Source organism: Eumetopias jubatus, unplaced genomic scaffold (genome assembly GCF_037043125.1).
Source record: "Eumetopias jubatus isolate StellerSeaLion01/CBP00866 unplaced genomic scaffold, mEumJub1_p1.0 scaffold_3, whole genome shotgun sequence".
Lineage (NCBI taxonomy): Eukaryota > Metazoa > Chordata > Mammalia > Carnivora > Otariidae > Eumetopias > Eumetopias jubatus.
Window position 1 is genome coordinate 160,501,499 of NW_028274809.1, and position 18,167 is coordinate 160,519,665.

At 35.0% G+C, this 18,167-nt stretch overlaps 1 protein-coding gene across 3 annotated transcripts in view; it reads left to right on the forward strand.

Annotated features, from left to right (window-relative positions):
- The window catches only part of PIBF1 (progesterone immunomodulatory binding factor 1), a 231,209-nt gene that overhangs the window by 44,767 nt on the left and 168,275 nt on the right, over window positions 1-18,167 (forward strand). For all 3 annotated transcript variants that reach the window (XM_088021857.1, XM_088021859.1, XM_028106141.2), the window contains exons 7-9: window positions 4,691-4,799; window positions 5,056-5,237; window positions 6,328-6,453. In XM_088021857.1, coding sequence (XP_087877983.1) covers window positions 4,691-4,799; window positions 5,056-5,237; window positions 6,328-6,453 — 417 coding nt within the window. The remainder of the gene's footprint in view (window positions 1-4,690; window positions 4,800-5,055; window positions 5,238-6,327; window positions 6,454-18,167) is intronic.

Below are 18,167 nucleotides of genomic sequence, written 5' to 3' on the forward strand. Positions count from 1 at the left end.
ATGGGACCTTTTAAGATGGGCTTCTTTCACTTAGTGTTGTACATTTAAGTTTTCTCTATGTCTTTTCATGGCTTGATAGCTCATTTCTTTTTGCTGCTGAATAATATATTTCATTGTTACCGCCATTCATGTATCCATTCACCTGATGAAGGACATATTGGTTGCTTTCAAGTTTTGGTAATTCTGTGTAAGGCTGCTGTAAACATCCATGTGCAGATTTTTGTATGGACATAAGTTTTTAACTCCTTTGGGTAAATACCAAGGAGCACAATTGTATGGTAAGATTATTTTTGGTTTTGTAGGAAACCACCAAACTTTCTGTCCCAAAGTGCCTGTACCAATTTGTATTTCCACGAGCAATGATTGAGAATTCCTGTTGTTCCATGTCTTTGCTAGTATTTGGCATTCTGGATTTTGGCCATTCCAATAAGGGTGTGGGGGTATCTCACTGTTGTTTTAATTTGCATTTTTCTGATGACATGATGTGGAACATCTTTTCATGTGCTTATTTGCAATCTGTGTATCTTCTTTGGTGAGGTGTCTGTTAAGATCTTTGGCCCATTTTTTAATTGGGTTATTTGTTTTCTTACTGTTGAGTTCTAAGATTCTTTGTATATTTTGGATAACAGTCCTTATCAGATATGTCTTTGGAAAGTATTTTCTCCCAGTCTATGGCTTGTCTTTTCATTCTCTTGACATATACCTTATTCTGCATTGTACAAAAAGCATGTAGTTTTGGCAGTTTGTTGGGTTAGATTGTATTTTTATATCGGCTTTTATTTTATTTGGAAGTTGCTGCTGTCTTTTAAAATGTAGTATCTTAGAAGGTAGAGACCCAGTAAAGTCCCGTGAGTGTAAATATTTTTTAAATCTCACTTGATGATTATTTTTGTTTTATGGAATCAACGTAAATCCTTGTATTATCTGAAGGTTTTTTTAGCTATTCCTTTCTGACAAAGGGCATACACACTTTCAAAAAATAATACTTTCTGAGAATGTTTCTCAGTGCTACTAAGTAGCTATTGGAAACAATTTTCCTTTTATTGGAGTATACTTTTCTGTTGTTTGTACATTGAGCCACTACTTAGCTATATGTCCCTAGGTACATCTCTTACTATTCTAAGCCAAAATTTGTATCCATGAGAGGGTGCTAATACCAATAAATGTACTATAAAAATAAAGAAGATCAAATAAAGGAATATTTATGAAAGTATTTATAGAGACATTATTCTAATTGTTCACTGCTGTTTCTACCTGCACCTAAAATAATTCTTGAAATATACTAGTCACTTAATGAATATTTATTAAATGAATGGACACTTTAAAAATTATATAACAACATAAGTAAATTTCAAGGAGCAGATTGGTACTCCAACTCCCAGCATGACTGACGTGCAGTATATGTTATTATGTATGTATTAATGTCAAAGTATGTTAATTATTGGAGCTTGAAATCCGTGGCTCTTAAATAAGCTGGGTTTCAAAAGAATCAGTTCAAAAGTAAGTAGACTGTGATGGTAAGATAATATTTTGAGTTGGTGTTTTGATGTCCTCTCTACCACTATAAATCTGTAGCAGTAATAGCTAAAACGTGAAAAGGGAAAACTAAAAAGCCTAATCATCAGAATAATCAGCATGGCCATGAATGAAGGATAAATGAACCAAGATGAGTCATGAGTTGGTAATTATTCAGGCTGGGTGATGAGAGCAAGGGGTTCATTATATCATCTCTATTTATATATATGTTTTATTTTCTATAATAAAAACCTAGGAAGGAAAAACAGAGCCCTAATCAAAAACATGATAAACATCTTTATGTGCTAGATACAGAACAGAAAAACAAGCAAGAGGGGCTCAAACCAAACTGTTTGGCGCACTCAATAGAATAAATAAATTAAAGAGATGTTCTGTTTACAAATATATATGATAAACTGGGGGGAAAGATCACTTTTACGTCCCTGATAAATTCTTATAAATGTGCATAAGGAAATAGGTACATGGATGTTAATTGTATCATTATTAGGAAGATTTCAGATGCTTTCAACAGCAGAATGGGAAATCAGTTATAATTTATTTCTACAGTATAATTCAATGTGGTAGTTAAAATCATTAAATTAGATCTGATTGTATCTATATGGATAAATTAGACACATTATATTTTAAAAAGCGTGTCCATCTTTTTTAAATTTTTTGTTTTAAAAAGATGTGTCCATCTTTTTTTTTTTTTTAAGCAGTTCATTACTTTCTGGCATAACATAATTTTCTCAGGTTTATTTTCTAATTTCATTGCCTTAGCCCCTTCTTTAATGAGTCCTGGTTCCTTTTAATGGGGAATACTATTTAGAAATTAATATTTGGATGCTGGCCATTGCTACACTGGTCATCATTTCTAGGCTCTTTCAGTGAAGAGAGGTAACGGAGAGGGAATAGGGAGGATGGCTTAACACACCGGGTAAGATCGCACTGATACCTCCAATTCCAGTTCAGTGCCGTAGTAGCTAGTTGAAGGGGCTTCAGCTGTCCGGATATGGTACAACTTGAGTATCAAAAGGAGTTATAATCTGTTGACTAGAATAAGAACCCTGAGTGCATGCTAATAATAGAAGGGGATTTTTACAGTAGAATGCCAACCAATAAATATACGTGCATATTAGTTATCCTCTTGTAACCTTGTAATATTATTTGATTAAGAATTATTGATGGAAGCTAAAACCATTGAGTAAAAAGATATTAGAGAACAACATATTTATACAATCTCAAAGTATGTCTCCCATGATTACTTATTAATTGCAGAGGGCAAAACAGAACTTTTGTATTTGAGTTTTTTGGCAGATACCACCTTAATCAGGTCACCAGGGTTATTTTCACCAATCATGGGAGATAGTGACATACTGAGACTTTATGTACTCTTTATGTGACGTACTGAGGACACATTGTCACTTGTGTAGTATCTCTGCCCCAAATGCTTAACCTGAATCCAATTATAGGGAAACATCAGACAAATGAAAATTGAGTGACATTCCCTAAAACAATTGGCCAGTGCTCTACAAATAGCCTTTTTTTCCTCCCTACAGATAGACTTTCTGTGTCTTTTACAACGTTGACTAAGGAACTACTCAGAGTTAAAGAAGACTAAAGATACATGACATCCAAATGCAATGGATGATAATACATTGGATCCTAAACCAGGCAGGAAAAATGCCAATTGGGACAATTGACAAAATTGGAAAATGGATTATTTATTAGATACTGTATTAGGGCTCATAATACTGTGGTTATATAAGAGAATATCTTTAATCTTAGAAAATTCACACCAAATTATTTAGGGATAAAGGGACTTATTGTCTGCATATATCTCTTAAATAGTTAAGGGGAAAATTGCACGTTATGTATGTGTATGTGTATATATATTCATTCATCTGTATCAACAACAGAGAGAATAAATATGACAGAGTATTATTTATTAAATATTACAAAGTAAATATGACAAAATGTTAACACTTGAGTAAAGTATTTTTAAAAAACAATATGGAAACACTAAATTTGTCATTATATCTAGGGGATGATATAGGAACAGTGAGGAAAATGTAGGCAACTTTACCGGTAGTGTCTTATCTTTTTAAGAAAGCAAAACAAAACTTTAATGCAAATATATACCAGTGTTAACTCTTGTCAGCTGTGGATAGCAAGATCATGGATGTTTTGCTATATCATGCTTTAAAAATCATAGCAGAGTATGATCATTACCATGTGAGAATATGAACATATGCGTGTAAACACACAAAACACTTAAAAGTAATATGTACCAAGATACTGGTACTGTCAGTCATCTTTAGTTAGTGGGTTTATGGGTGATTGTTATTTTATAATTTGTGCTTTGCTCACTTTTCTTCAATAAACATAACTTTGTTAACCAGGAGAAAAATATTTTTCTAAACAATTATTGAAAATCTAACTAAAAGAAAAACAATTCTTAACAGCCATCAGCATGGAAACACCAGGTAGGTAGATGACATAAAGTACAAAGAAACTGATTCTGACTGGACAGGATAAATTTAGAGTTGGTAAGTCTGTTTCTCTGCTCACTTTTTTAAGATAGCTGGTGTAGGTTTGTTCCAATTCTTGGTTTCACTGTTTTGGGTTAAGAGCTTATCTGCAAATGGAAATTAGACTCTCTGGGTAATCAAAAACAATTTGTGAATGAAATAGTCACAAGAATGCCTCCTTGTGTATCTGCTATGCAATCTGAGTGATGAGTTAAGGGCTTTTTGCCGCTAACTGAACTGAAAGCCTAGAGCCATATATAAATTCTTTAAAAGTTTGGCTTCAAGATAAGATTGATGATGATTAGTGAAAAGATACCAGAGTGTACCTTAGTAGGTTTTATTAAGTATTTTACTGGCCAGTGTAGTATACATACTGACTTTTTAAAGATAATAAATTTATATTTATATATCTGAGCAGTCTTGAATAGTCTCCTAAATTTGAAAAGCAGATACTTTATTGTTCTTAGAATGACACTAAAGCCCAACTGCTGGTATCTCTGTCCAGCTTCCTGAAACATAGTCAGTGCATTTTAAATGTTCATTGTAAAATGAGATATAAGAAAAAATAAAATGGGATATAAAATATACATATGTATTTGAATTTTATTTTAGTAAAAATAAACAAATGTATTTTAATTTTATAGTGAACGTGATGCCCTTGAACAGGAAATAATTGAGTTAAGGAGAAAACATGAAATACTTGAAGCCTCTCACATAACTCAAGCTAAAGAAAGAAGTGAATTATCGAAAGAGGTAAGCTTATAGAGTCACGTGTATTTTATCTACAGTGATTGTGGACATAGCCTAGGGCAGAATTGTGGGAGGGACAGTTTTCCTTTCTGATGTAGTTAACAGAAAAAGGGACTTTGGTAGCTCTGTTTGGATGGAAAATTGCAAAGTAAGAATTAGCCCTTTTTATGTTTCAAAGCCCAAGTGAAAGAAAATAAAGTAAACCTTGAAAAGTAAGAGGAAGTTGCTTTGGACACTGTCTCTCTCTGCACCTATGTAGGTAACCACCTTACAGCAGACTGTTACTTTACTGCAAAAAGATAAAGACTATCTCAATCGCCAAAACATGGAGCTTAGTGTTCGCTGTGCCCATGAAGAAGATCGCCTTGAAAGACTTCAGGTTCAACTTGAAGAAACCAAAAAGGCTAGAGAAGAGATGTATGAAAAATATGTAACATCGAGGCAAGATTTACATTATTTTTCACATAAACAGATATAAATAAACACCAGCTTCTCTGAGGGAAGAACAATGATTTTTTTTTTAAGATAAATAGGACTGTATTAAGAAAATAGTTCATTTTGTTTCCTTGTAATATATTCTTATTCTAGTTGGTTTTTTCTTAAGACATAGTGGGGTTTTTTCCCAATAATGTAAAGCCTATTTCTTTTAGGTCAATGTATATATGCTATAACTACTGTGTTTTCTTATGACATAAACTTTTTAATTCCCTACAACTAAGATCTCTGTATAAGTGTTTTTTGAAAGAAAGTACGTAAGTATCTCTGTAGAAGTATCTTTTTGAAAAAAATCTAACCGTGCAGAGCCTAGCTAAGCTGACCTTTTCCTGACTGTATGTAAAACGTAAGAAAAGAGAGGAGACAGCACTGCATAGGAGCTCTGGAATCAGACTCCTGCATTTCAATCCTGTCTTCTCTCTTCAACTAGATGTATAAGCTATTAGAGTTCCTTTATGCCAATACCCCTTATAATCCTTGAGATTTTTATTTTTATCAGCACATCAAAAACTAAAACAAATTTAAAATTTTATTCTTCAACACTTCACACATTCATAACTTATTCCCTAGCCTATGGTATAATACATCAGTTTTTGCTCCTGCTAATGGCCTAGGTAATGTTTTGTGACTTTGGTAAGAGATTACAGTGGTTATGGTTGTTGTGCTTAGAAGGAGAGGATTTATAAGGAGTTGATTAGAGTTATTTTGGTTTTGTTTTTAATTTTATTTGTATCTCAACATGTATCACACCAGATTATTTTTAAATGAAGGGCATTCCATGTGCATCAGTTTTCAAGTCTCTGGTCATATGCATTAAAAACTAGTAAAATATTTTTGAAGATTAATGGTTATTCAACATGAATTAACCTTTTATATAGTAATTAAGCCTTTTGGGCAATATATCCAACAGCTGTGCTTTTCAAATAACATTGAATATAGAACATATTCAACATAAGATAATAAATCTTACATGAAGGGCAAAAATGTTTCTTTTACAAAAGCAAAATTCATGGATGTTACTTTTGACTCCTTGCAGAGATCGTTATAAAATAGAATATGAAAATAAGCTACATGATGAATTGGAACAAATCAGATTGAAAACTAATCAAGAAATTGATCAACTTCGAAGTGCCTCTCGGGAAATGTATGAACGGGAAAACAGGTATTAAAAGAAATTTGTAGGTAAAAGTAGGAAATTTATTTCTCTTTGCTTGAAACTTATATTTTATTGAAATTAAACTATTTCTATGACAATCTCTTTTTCAATTCATTAAAGAAAATTTGTCAAATCTAAATCAAAATATAATGGAACATTAAAGTTCTAAGATTTTTGGTAACTAGCTCAGAACAAGGTTTATCAGACCTTAAGTTAAGCGTCTTCACTCTGGTATTCCCATTATCTCTTCATTACCCTGGTAACTTTTCTTTTTGCCTTTATGGCAGTTCAGATTGAGGACAGAGATAAAAGGAAATAAGAGATACCAGTAGTTCTTCCTGTAACATGCCAGTGATTTCTCCAAGGAATTCTTAAAAACTGGAATAATACTATGAAATATACCTCATTTATCTGGTGGCCCTCATTATATTAGATAATCTTTTTTTTTTTAAGATTTTATTTATTTATTTGACAGAGAGAAACACAGCGAGAGAGGGAACACAAGCAGGGGGAGTGGGAGAGGGAGAAGCAGGCTTCCCGCGGAGCAGGGAGCCCGATGTGGGGCTCGATCCCAGGACCCTGGGATCATGACCTGAACCGAAGGCAGACGCTTAATGACTGAGCCACCCAGGCGCCCCATATATTAGATAATCTTGGAGATGATCATTTTTCTTCATTTTAATCACTTTTAGATTAGTATATATTAGGTTCCCTTAGTTGGTGATCAGTAGTATTAGGGGCAAATAAATACTACTTATTTCGATAGCATTTATTTTTATATACTATCATTATACTTCATATGACTTTTGAAAGTTTATATTTTAGGGGAAAAATTTGAAATTGACTTAATTGTCATACTAGTTTATCAGTACTGATTTAAGTATATGATATTCTGAAGTTTGGCAGCAAGCAAGACTTTAAATCAGACTTAATTCTGTAGTTATCACTGTAACATGTTATTCGATTAGAAGTACAGTAGCAAAAACTTTGAGAGTTCCACCCTTCAATTCTGTGGGGAAAATCTCAATGTCCTCGGCCTCTACTGGGGAAAATATGTAGGAACTACATGTGCGGAATTATCCTTTGGGTAGAAAACCAGCAAAGGTAACTTTTAAATCATTGTTAAATTGTTACTTTTTTGTTGTTGTTGTTAAATTGTTACTTTAATAAAACAGATTGAGAGAGATTTTTATGATAATGCTGAAATACTTTTGAGCAGTTAAATAACTGGACAACCACATGGAAAAAAATGAAATTGGACCACTATCTTACACTATACATAAAAATTAACTCAAAATAAATTAAAGACTTGGGGCGCCTGGGTGGCTCAGTCGTTAAGCATCTGCCTTCAGCTCAGGTCATGATCCCAGGGTCCTGGGATTGGGTCCCGCATCGGGCTCCCTGCTCCGCGGGAAGCCTGCTTCTCCTTCTCCCACTCCCCCTGCTTGTGTTCCCTCTCTCGCTGTGTTTCTCTCTGTCAAATAAATAAATAAAATCTTTAAAAATTTAATTAATTAATTAATTAAATACTTTAATGTAAGACCTAAAACCATAAAACTCCTAGAAGAAAACATCAGCAGTAAGGTCCTCAACACCAGTCTTGGCAATGATTTTTTTTAATCTGACACCCAAAGCACAGGCAACAAAAGCAAAGCTGGCTGTCCAGTTTTCCCAACATTTACTGAAAAGACTCCTTTATTTTTGGGCTTTCCACTCTGTTCCATTTATCTGTGTCTATTTTTATGCCAGTGCCAATACTGTTTTGATTATTTTAGCTTTGTAATATAATTTGAAATCAGGGAACACAATGCCGCCTTCTTTCTCAAGATTGCTGTGGTTATTCAGGTACTTTTGTGGTTCTGTACAAATTTAGGAGTTTTGTTCTAGTTCTGTGAAAAATGCCATGGGGATTTTTATAGGGATTGCATTGAATCTGTAGATTGCTTTGGGTAGTATGGATACTTCACCAGTCCTTCTAATCCATGATCATGGAATATCTTTCCATTTATTTGTGTCTTTATTTTCTTCAGTCAATTAAAGAAGTATATATTTAAATGTACATTTATAAGTAATTACAAATTAAATACCTGTTTAACCACCATCCAAATCAAGAAGTCAGTGTGAGCACCATAGAAATGTCCTTGAGAGCTTCCTGCTTAACTTCTTCCTTCCATAAAAATAACTACTGTTCTGATTTTTGTGCTAATAACTTTCTTGCTTTTCCTTATATTTTTATTATCTAAATTACCAATAAATACGTACCTCTGAGAAATGTAGTTTAGTTTTTCATATTATATTAGTGTCACATAAATGGGATCATGCCATATATATTCTTTTGTGGCTTTATGTGATTCTTCATATAGCCTTATGATTTTAAGATTCATATGCTGTTGGCATTTAGCTCTTCACGGTCATAACTGAAGTATACCATTTTTATGAATTCATGCTTAGAACAGCAGAGACATTAGAAGATTAGAGAGACATGCATCCAGAGAGATTAAAAAATGACAAAGAAATTCTTCCATGTTTTTCAGAATTTTGGTTAGTCCCAACCCTGTATTAGGTAGGAACGACCCTGGACCTTGTAGTTACTTGCTCTTAAGGTTCAAAATGCACACTAAGGTTGATGTTCAGAAAGTTTACATTTGAGCTCTCCAAGCAGCATATCCACTAACTGAGCAAATATTTATTGAGATCCACCAGATGCCAGATACATGCCATAGATATAGCAGTGACCTGTCTTCACACAGTTGGTTGTCTAATAGACATAAAGACAGTAGAGAAACAATAATTATAAGTATGATGATAATGGAGAAGATGACAGGAAACACAGGATGAGACCATATAGAAGCAAGGAAGACTTCCATGACAGAAGAAATACCCATGCTGATACCTGTGTGATGACTAAGACTGAGTTAGGGGAGGGAAGGGAATTAGGGGAATGAATGTCCAGCATGGATAAAACCTGGAGATTAGACAATATGAAGCTTTTTGAACAAATTGAAAATAATTCAGTATGGCTAGAGTGTAGACTGAAAGGCAGAGTTCTACGAGTTAAAAGGGGGAAACAGAGGTCCAGATCATACATTTGGACCGTTGTCTCGGTAAGACCAGCAGGGAACAACTGAAAGATTTTAAGGATATGTGCGATATGATTTGGTTTTATATAAAAAAGAGACTGCTAAGGGTGCCTGGGTGCCTTGGTTGGTTAAACATCTGACTCTTGATCTTGGACCAGGTCATGATTTCAGGGTTGTGAGATCGAGCCCTGTGTCCGGCTCAATGCTTGGTGTGGAGCCTGCTTGAGATTCTGTCTGTCTCTTTCCCTCTGCCCCTCCTCTCCCCCTACACACACACACACACACACACACACACAGACACACACCCCTCACATGTGTGCACGCGTGCGCTCTCTCTCTTTTAGAGAGAGACTGCTCTGCATTGTGGAGAGATTAGAGAACTGGACTATATAGCTGTAGACATAGAGACTACTTTTTGCGGTTGTTTCTGTTACCAGAATGAGAAGTGATGATGAAACTGGGTTAGTATCAGTAGAGATGGAGAGTAATGGGCCAGATTGGAAACCTGCCTAGGAGGTGGATTCACCTCCTAGATTGGAGGATTCAGTGACTAGATTGGATTAAGAAGTGAGAAGATGCCTGTACAGTACTACCAACCAACCCACGTATTCTGAATCCATTTCACTTAAGAGATCATTTCTAATAACCATCAATGAATCCTTCCTTGATAATCAAACATAAAGGTACCTAAAGCCTTTGGTAACCATTTATAAAAAAGGGCTTCTGGTTAAAGTTTTACTACTAAATAACCATCCCTGCTGTATTAACACCAACTGACTTCAAATGCTAACTGACAACCCTAGTGTTCTTTCAAATCTTTGTATTTTTACTCAGTTATTTTAGCTGGGTATACGAATTACTGGTAGAGATGTGTTTAAAAGTCTCAATATGGTCTTGGATTTGCAAATTTTTTTTTCTGTAATTGAACTTCATATTAGATGCATGTAAGTTTAGAATTATCTCTAGTAATGTGCTTGCTTTAAAATCTATTTTATGCTGAAATTAGCTTTGCCATTTTCTTTGGTTGATATTCACCTGTTATACATTCCTTTTCCTATGTTTTTACTTTTAACTTACAAATGTTCATATTTTAAATGTGCCTCTACTCTGACAATCTTTTTTTTCTCAATATATTTTATTTTTATTTTTTTAATGTATTTATTTTTTGAAAAAAAATGAGAAGATGTAAAGTATGTTATCAGGTTTCTGGATCGGGTAGCTAATGTGGATGGTGATGTAGTTTTTAAGAATTAGAAAAAACAAGGCTTTAGTAAGAAAACATGATAAATTTAGCTTTATTTGAGGTTTCTGTGTAGTAGGCAATTGAAAAATTATATAAGGTTCTAAATCTCAAGAGAAAGTTTTGGACATAAGATAGAACTGTGGCATAAGGGATATTATTTCTATTTTACAAATAAGTACTTTTAGTCCTGTGACTCAATTCTGTTAGGGATTTTATAGGCTTTTATTGACTGACTTAATAACCTTAAAATTCATGGGATTATTTCTATGATAACATGCATAATTACTTCCAAACAATCTACATAGCCACATAAACTTTGGTATAATAATCATTTTGAGAATTTCTTGATTTTTTTTAGCTTTCTTTAAAAAAAAAATCCTTTAAAATGCATGGTAACATAGATTTAGACAAATTAGCCCGTATTCTGTAGGATGCTTGATACAGGTCGGGTTGGGAAAACAGCTGACAGAACCATTTCTGGAAGCAGGGAAACTGAAAGCAGGTTTCCTTTTCCCCGGTGTTGTTCTGACTCCATATGTGCATCAAAATGGATACCACCTAACCAGGAAATTCCTGGGACTGGGGCTGCTGCCCTGGAAGCCTCACCCAGCCCCGGGACGCAGAATTACCCCATGGATATTGAAACTAGAGTGGGCAGTTGCCACCAGATGGTGCCAAACTGCAGCACAGATCCAAATGGATTTGAATTGCACAGAGACCCCTAGCCAGCTAGTGAGCATAGGCTCACCTTTGTCATTTTATTAACCTCACAGTAATCCAACCCTGTATTTTATATGACTGAAACTTTTTGAATCACATTTTCTGCATTATGGCAAGATTTAACTGTACTTAGAACTTATATCTCACTAGTCTTTTACAAAGTAAAAATAAACTATAAATTATTTCTTTTGAAATTTCACAGTATGAGTTAAACAGATGAAGTATTTACAGTTGTATATTTGTACTTAGTCTCCTTACCTCTCCCTCAATTAACATATTTAGGAGAAAATTAAATGGTGAGATTAGAGAAATGTTATGCCTTTGGTTGGCTTTCTGTACACTGGGGGGGATATTAAGAGAATGCCTTTTATTTTCTCCTCTTAGATGTGGAAAAGAAAGATGGAACTCATGCCATCTGATCTTGGCATCTGCCCCTGTAATCATACCAGTAGTTTGTGAAGTTAAGGGGTTGAGAGGAAGGGGAAGAGATAAAGACTTAAGAAAAGGCACAGATAAGCAAAGAAAGAACTTGGGTATTTGGGTACATCAAAAATACTGTAGTTGGGATTATAACATGTTATATATGCTTTTGCTCAATCTGTGAGTTACGTTTCTTGTCTTCTTCTGTACTTTATATTTGCTTTAAAATCCAGTTTGGAGCTGTGGGAAATAATGAGTGAAATTCACTCTAGTGGTGAGATTTGTTATATAAATAACTTCTTGCTTAGTAGATATTTTGTAACTGAAATGTACAGACCCTCTTACACATTTGGAAAAAGAGCATTATTCCCTGAACAGGGAGTATACTATGAAAGGGATTTGGATCAAAAGACTAAACTTAAATTCTGCCTCTGCCACTAAACTAGCTGAGTGAATGTATTACTTAATATCCCAGAAGTGTGATTTCCTCTTTTATAAAATGAGCCAATAATACTATTTCACAAGGTGGTCTGTAAGATCTAAATGAGATCATGTATGTGAAAAGTACATTATAAATTATTAAGCTATGTATAAATGGTAGTTCTTTTGATACCTTTTATCTGTATGCAGTATGTTAAATTTTTTTCTTTTATTGATTTGTTCACAGTATAAGTAAAATGCACATGCCGTAAAAGTCAACCAAGGGGCACCTGGCTGGCTCAGTCAAGAGAGTGTGCAGTGCTTGATGTTGGGGCCATGAGTTCGAGCCCCACATTGGTTGTAAAGATTACTTAAATAAATAAAACTTAAAAAAAAAAGCCAACTGAGGACATTATGAAATTGTTTATCATTAAAAGGCACTACTACAACATATGTGATTATTCTTAAGTATTGATCTCCATAGCATTGAATCGTTTTTTCTTAAATGACACAATATAGACATCAAGGATCTGAATGTCATTTGTTTCAGTCTAAATTTCTACATAAAATGCTAACTGAGTTGTTCCTAATTAACACTATGAGATAATAAAGGGGCGATAAATTCAGCTGAATAAGTTTTTCCAGAAAGTAAAACTATCTTTACCTAAGGTATTGTGAACCCAGAAAGAACCATTCTCATAGTGATACTGTAAAAAGGAGAAGAATGAGTTTTTAGAGGTATATTATGCTTTTGAAAAAGACAAGGCAGTGGGGAAAAGGAGATCGAAAATACGCTTTTAAATGTGGCAGTATTGCTTTAGTGATTTTATTTTCCCACCATGTCAATAAAAACCATCTTGATCAGAATTTGTCATCTTCCCAAAGTACTCAAGAAGAAACCTTAATGACATAAACTTGGAGGATATTAAACACCTTTCAATCTTCAATCTAAGTTTATTTATGAAGGTTAGTTTAGTATACATAATGCATTAGAATAGATGACTGGACTAGTGTATGGAGGCTCCATTCATCCTTTTAATAGTGTATGTCCTCATTAGTGCTTATACTTTTTTCGTTCATGTCTGATTAGGTATCTGTATAATTTTTTCAGTTCTTATATGGAAAAACTTAAGAATATTCAACTTTGTCTTTTCAGTTCAATTATTCTGAATGTATATGGCTTTACAGATAACTCTTTCAATATATTAACTTATCAAATAATTATAAATGAAATTTTATTGTTAGCTATATTTTATTATTAGCTATATCCTTTATACCTATAGGTGATTACCATATGTGTTCACTGCTTAGTTAATAATATTTAATTATTTCAAGGTATATATGGTGTTCCAGTATGAAGCAAGGTGAGTTCAGGTTATGCAGGAACTTAAATTTAACTATTGTGTAGCTCATAGGGTGGTGAGGGAGGTAGTCACATTCATGACAGGGTCAGATTTTAAAAGGCCCTGATGTCAGTGGGGAATTCTTGGAAGTTTCACAGTAAAAGAGTAACATGATATATTCATTTTTTGTAACTGGTTGCAATGTGGGGAGGATTATAATTGAAGAGGGCCTGGAGGCAGGGAGATTGGTTAGGAGAGTATTGCGAAGTTTAAGGGAAGATGAGAAATGGAAGGAGAGAATAAAAGCTGATTTTAAATAATATGTAGGTGAAAGAATTGGGATGACCTGATGATGGACAGTAAGTGAACATCAAAAATGACTCCAGCTTGTCTATTTTACTGGTCTCAGAGAGATGGGTCATCGGGCATGGCCGTTAACCCAAGGTTGCAGACAAGACTTAGAAAGGAAGATGACTATTAATTCCTGATCTTTTACAGATACAGCAGCTCTGACCAAGCCTAAAAGTACTTGTGTAAGATGACATTTAATACCAGAAATTTTGGGCACCTGGGTGGCTCAGTTGGTTAAGCGACTGCCTTCAGCTCAGGTCATGATCCTGGAGTCCCTGGATCGAGTCCCACATCAGGCTCCCTGCTCAGCAGGGAGTCTGCTTCTCCCTCTGACCCGCCCCCCTCTCATGTGCTCTCTCTCCATTCTCATTATCTCAAATAAATAAATAAATCTTTAAAAAAAAAAATCTGTTGAGAAAAATTAAAAAAAAACAACAACAACAAATTTTTCTCTACTTGCACCCCAGATGTCACTACCTTTAGCCTTAGGGTGCCAGAAGGGCATTAAGCTGCTGATGTCCCTCCTGCAGTCTTCTCTGTTTACCTAGGATACTCTTATATATATTGTCTTTTTCTTTTTATATAATAAAAAATCTTGGGAAGCACTCCCCCAATTACCATTCTCTAAACAACTACCTTCATAATTTTTAATGTAGACTTTCATATTTAGATAACATACTAACAATATCTACTATTTATTGAGTGCCTGTTACACATCAGGTGTTGTAGTCAACACTTGACATACGTTGTAGAGAGAATTAAATGGGACATTTTATGAGGTTGTAGGTATTAGTTTCCCTGCTTTACAAATGAGGAATCAGACACAGAGGGTGTGATTTGCCCATGATTATAGGTTTTTTAAATGATGAAACTAAATACATCTGATTCTACAGTGCAATGTAGATTCCTGTGTTACTGGTCAAGGTTATGAAAATTGGTAAGAGATTTCTTATCAAAACTGTAATTTTCGTGGTAACTTATTTGGGAAAAATGATTTCTTTTTAAAGATTTATTTATTTATCCTGGAGAGAGAGTGTGTGCACAGATGCACGTACGCATGCGAGAGTGAGTAGGGGGAGGGGCAGAGGGAGCGACTCCTAAGCAGACTCCCCACTGAGCATGGAGCCTGACCCCATCCCAGGACCCACGAGAGCATGACCTGAGCTGAAACCAAGAGTCGGACACCCAACTGACCGAACCACCCAGGTGCCCTAAGAAGTTTGGTTCTTTTAAAAGAGTTTGCAAACCCCACTCCTACTTTAGGGCTGAGTCTGGATCATTAGAACTTCACAAAAACATTTATAATTTTGAAAGTTAATAAATAGGCCTTTATTTTTCCATAAAGTGGTATAATTTTTTGACAGAACCTGTCTCTCTACACTATGTCCGTAAGGCCAGATTCTTCACCTGTGACTAGACTGTCCTCTTTCTCCTGCTCAGGGACACATCTCCAGCAAGTCCCCCCGGTCTCCTGTATTGCTGGTTTTCCTTTTCTACCAGATAATCCCCAACTGTTGTTACTAGCAAACATACCATTTCTCCCATCATTAAAAAGCCTTTTTTATTGCCACTTCCCCTTCTAGCCGTTGCTCCATTTCTTTATTTTCCATTGTAGCCAAATTCCTGTAGAGTTTTAAATATTCATTCTTTACCCTCATTTTTAGAAATCTGTTACAAAGCTTTTACTTCCCCGTACCACTCCAGCAAAGTTCTTAATATCAAAACCCCCAGAGATCTTCATGTTGCCGAAAATTTGGTGGTCATGGTGTCAGTTCCTGTCTGACTGGACCTGTTAGCAGTATTTAATACAGTTGATCACTGCCTACTCCTGGAAATTCATCTGTAACTGACTTTCAGGACACTACACTTTGACTTTGCCCCTTTCTTACTGGCTGCACCTGCTCCTTTTATTGGTCCTCTTCCTGTCCTTGTCATCTTTTGCAGCCGCTTCATGGCATTTCTATTTGGTTATCTAGTAAGCATCTTAAATTTAATGTGTGCAGAAGCACACTTCTGCTCCACTGTCAGTATGACCCCAGATCAGTTACAGATAACTCTGTTCTACTTGCTCAGACCAAAAACCTTGAAGTCATAAACCTCTTCTCTTTTTTTCACATTCCGTATTCTGTTCATCAGCAGATGCTTTTGGTTGTGTCTTCAAAACTTAGGATTCTCTTACCATCTCAGAGACACCACCTTGGTCCAAGCTACCATTATCTTTTGTCTGAATTACTGCAAGATTCTCTTAAGTGGTCCCCCTGCTTCCTTCCTTGCCCTCCCAGGTCTCTTGTCAGTCATTCCTCTGTTCAACTGAAAAGGCTCCCATCCAACTCAGTAAAGTTTGATTGACTATAATGCCCTGTTACACGACATGATCTGCACCCAGTTGTCCCATCCTCATTTTTACAGCTCTGTTCTAGTCCCTCATCCAGTCACACTGCCTCCTGTTCCCTTAACTGGCATGCATACTCCTCAGGTCCTTTGTATTTACCGTTTCCACTGCTTAACCCTCCACTCCTGGATACCTTAGAGTCTGGTTTCCCTACTCTCTCCATGTCTTCAGATGTCACCTGCTTTCTGATGTCTTTCCTGACCACCCCGTTTAAAATTGTGAAATTGCCATGCCTGTTGCCCACTAGCCCCTTCTTTGCTTTTTCTTCTCCAGAGCACTTAGCACCTACTAACATACTTTGGTTTCTTTCATACTGGCATGTAATCTCCATGTAAGTAGAGATTTCGTCTGTTTTTCAGTGCTGCATTCCCAGGTATCAGTACCTGGTACATAGTAAGAGCTCAATAAGTATTTGTTGAATGAAAGAATTAGTTGGAACTACTTTTGAGAAATCAGGTAACTATTGGTTTAGATGAAAACCTATACAAAGACTTATAATGAGATGGATTTAATAGAGTAGTCACTCAGTTAACCATCCACAAGATTCACCCAGTTTCAAACTGAAGGTTGCTGGAGTGGAGGGGAATGGAGGGATGGGGTAACTGGGTGATGGACATTAAGGAGGGCATGTGATGTAATGAGCACTGCGTATTATATAAGACTGATGAATCACAGACCTGTACCTCCGAAACCAATAATCATTTTATGCTAATTAATTGAATTAAAAATAAAATTTAAAAAAGATTCACCCAGTTTCATTTTAATATATTACATTGTGTTTTATCAGCTACTTTTTAAACCTCAACAGGTTTAAAAAGTTAGATTTTAATTTAATTTTAATTTAAAGTGAAAAGATTTTAAATAAGTTTTTGCATTTTGATGCTTAAATTCTTCATAATTTGTTTTAAACCATGGTTTCGCTAGATATCTACTCTGGGATAAAGTTTTCACATCTATAAAATGAAAAAAATAATCTGCTTAAGCACCAGCTAAAATAAAAGGTTAGGAAAATACAGTGTGTTCAGTCAACAGTAATCTCAAAAAGTTTCTCCTCTGAAAATGCATAGCTTCTCCCAAGAAATTATGTTACCTAAAATTTCCACTTTGCTTTTTTGCTATGTCCTGTTCATTCATTTTCAACAACTATGTTAATTAAAGGAACAATTATTGGTAATTTGATTATAAACAGTAGATAATCCACTTGCAACCCTTCTTGTTCATGCCATCTTAAAAACAAAGGCATCAGATATGGAAATGAGCATTTTTATATGTTGTCCAGGAGAATAATCTAGAGGTAGAAGTGATTAATTCGAACATTTTCCCTATAAATAAGCTTGTCATATAAAGAGCCTGTTTCAGTCCCTTTTTGTTACAACTGGAAAAAATGTTTTATTAACCAAAAATATTTTTACATGGAGGCAGAAGGAGGATGGTTGCTTAGTTGTGCCTGCTGAGCTTTTCTGACAACCATGGTTTTTCACTATTTATTCTTGGTCAATTTCAAGTTTTGAGTTGTTAGTGATGTTTATTCAGGCTAAGCATGCCTTTGGCATTCCCAAACACTGATTTGTTCCTACTAGAATTTCAAAGGTTCCCAAGGTTTTTCTCATTCTTCCAACATTTTTCTTGCCTCTTTTCAGGTATAAATTTAGATTGGGCATATTGATCTTCTAGTTGTAGGAAGATACATTCCATGTACAGAAATCTATTGGTACGTTTTGTACTGAGGCTTCAGGTTTTGGTTGTAAGAT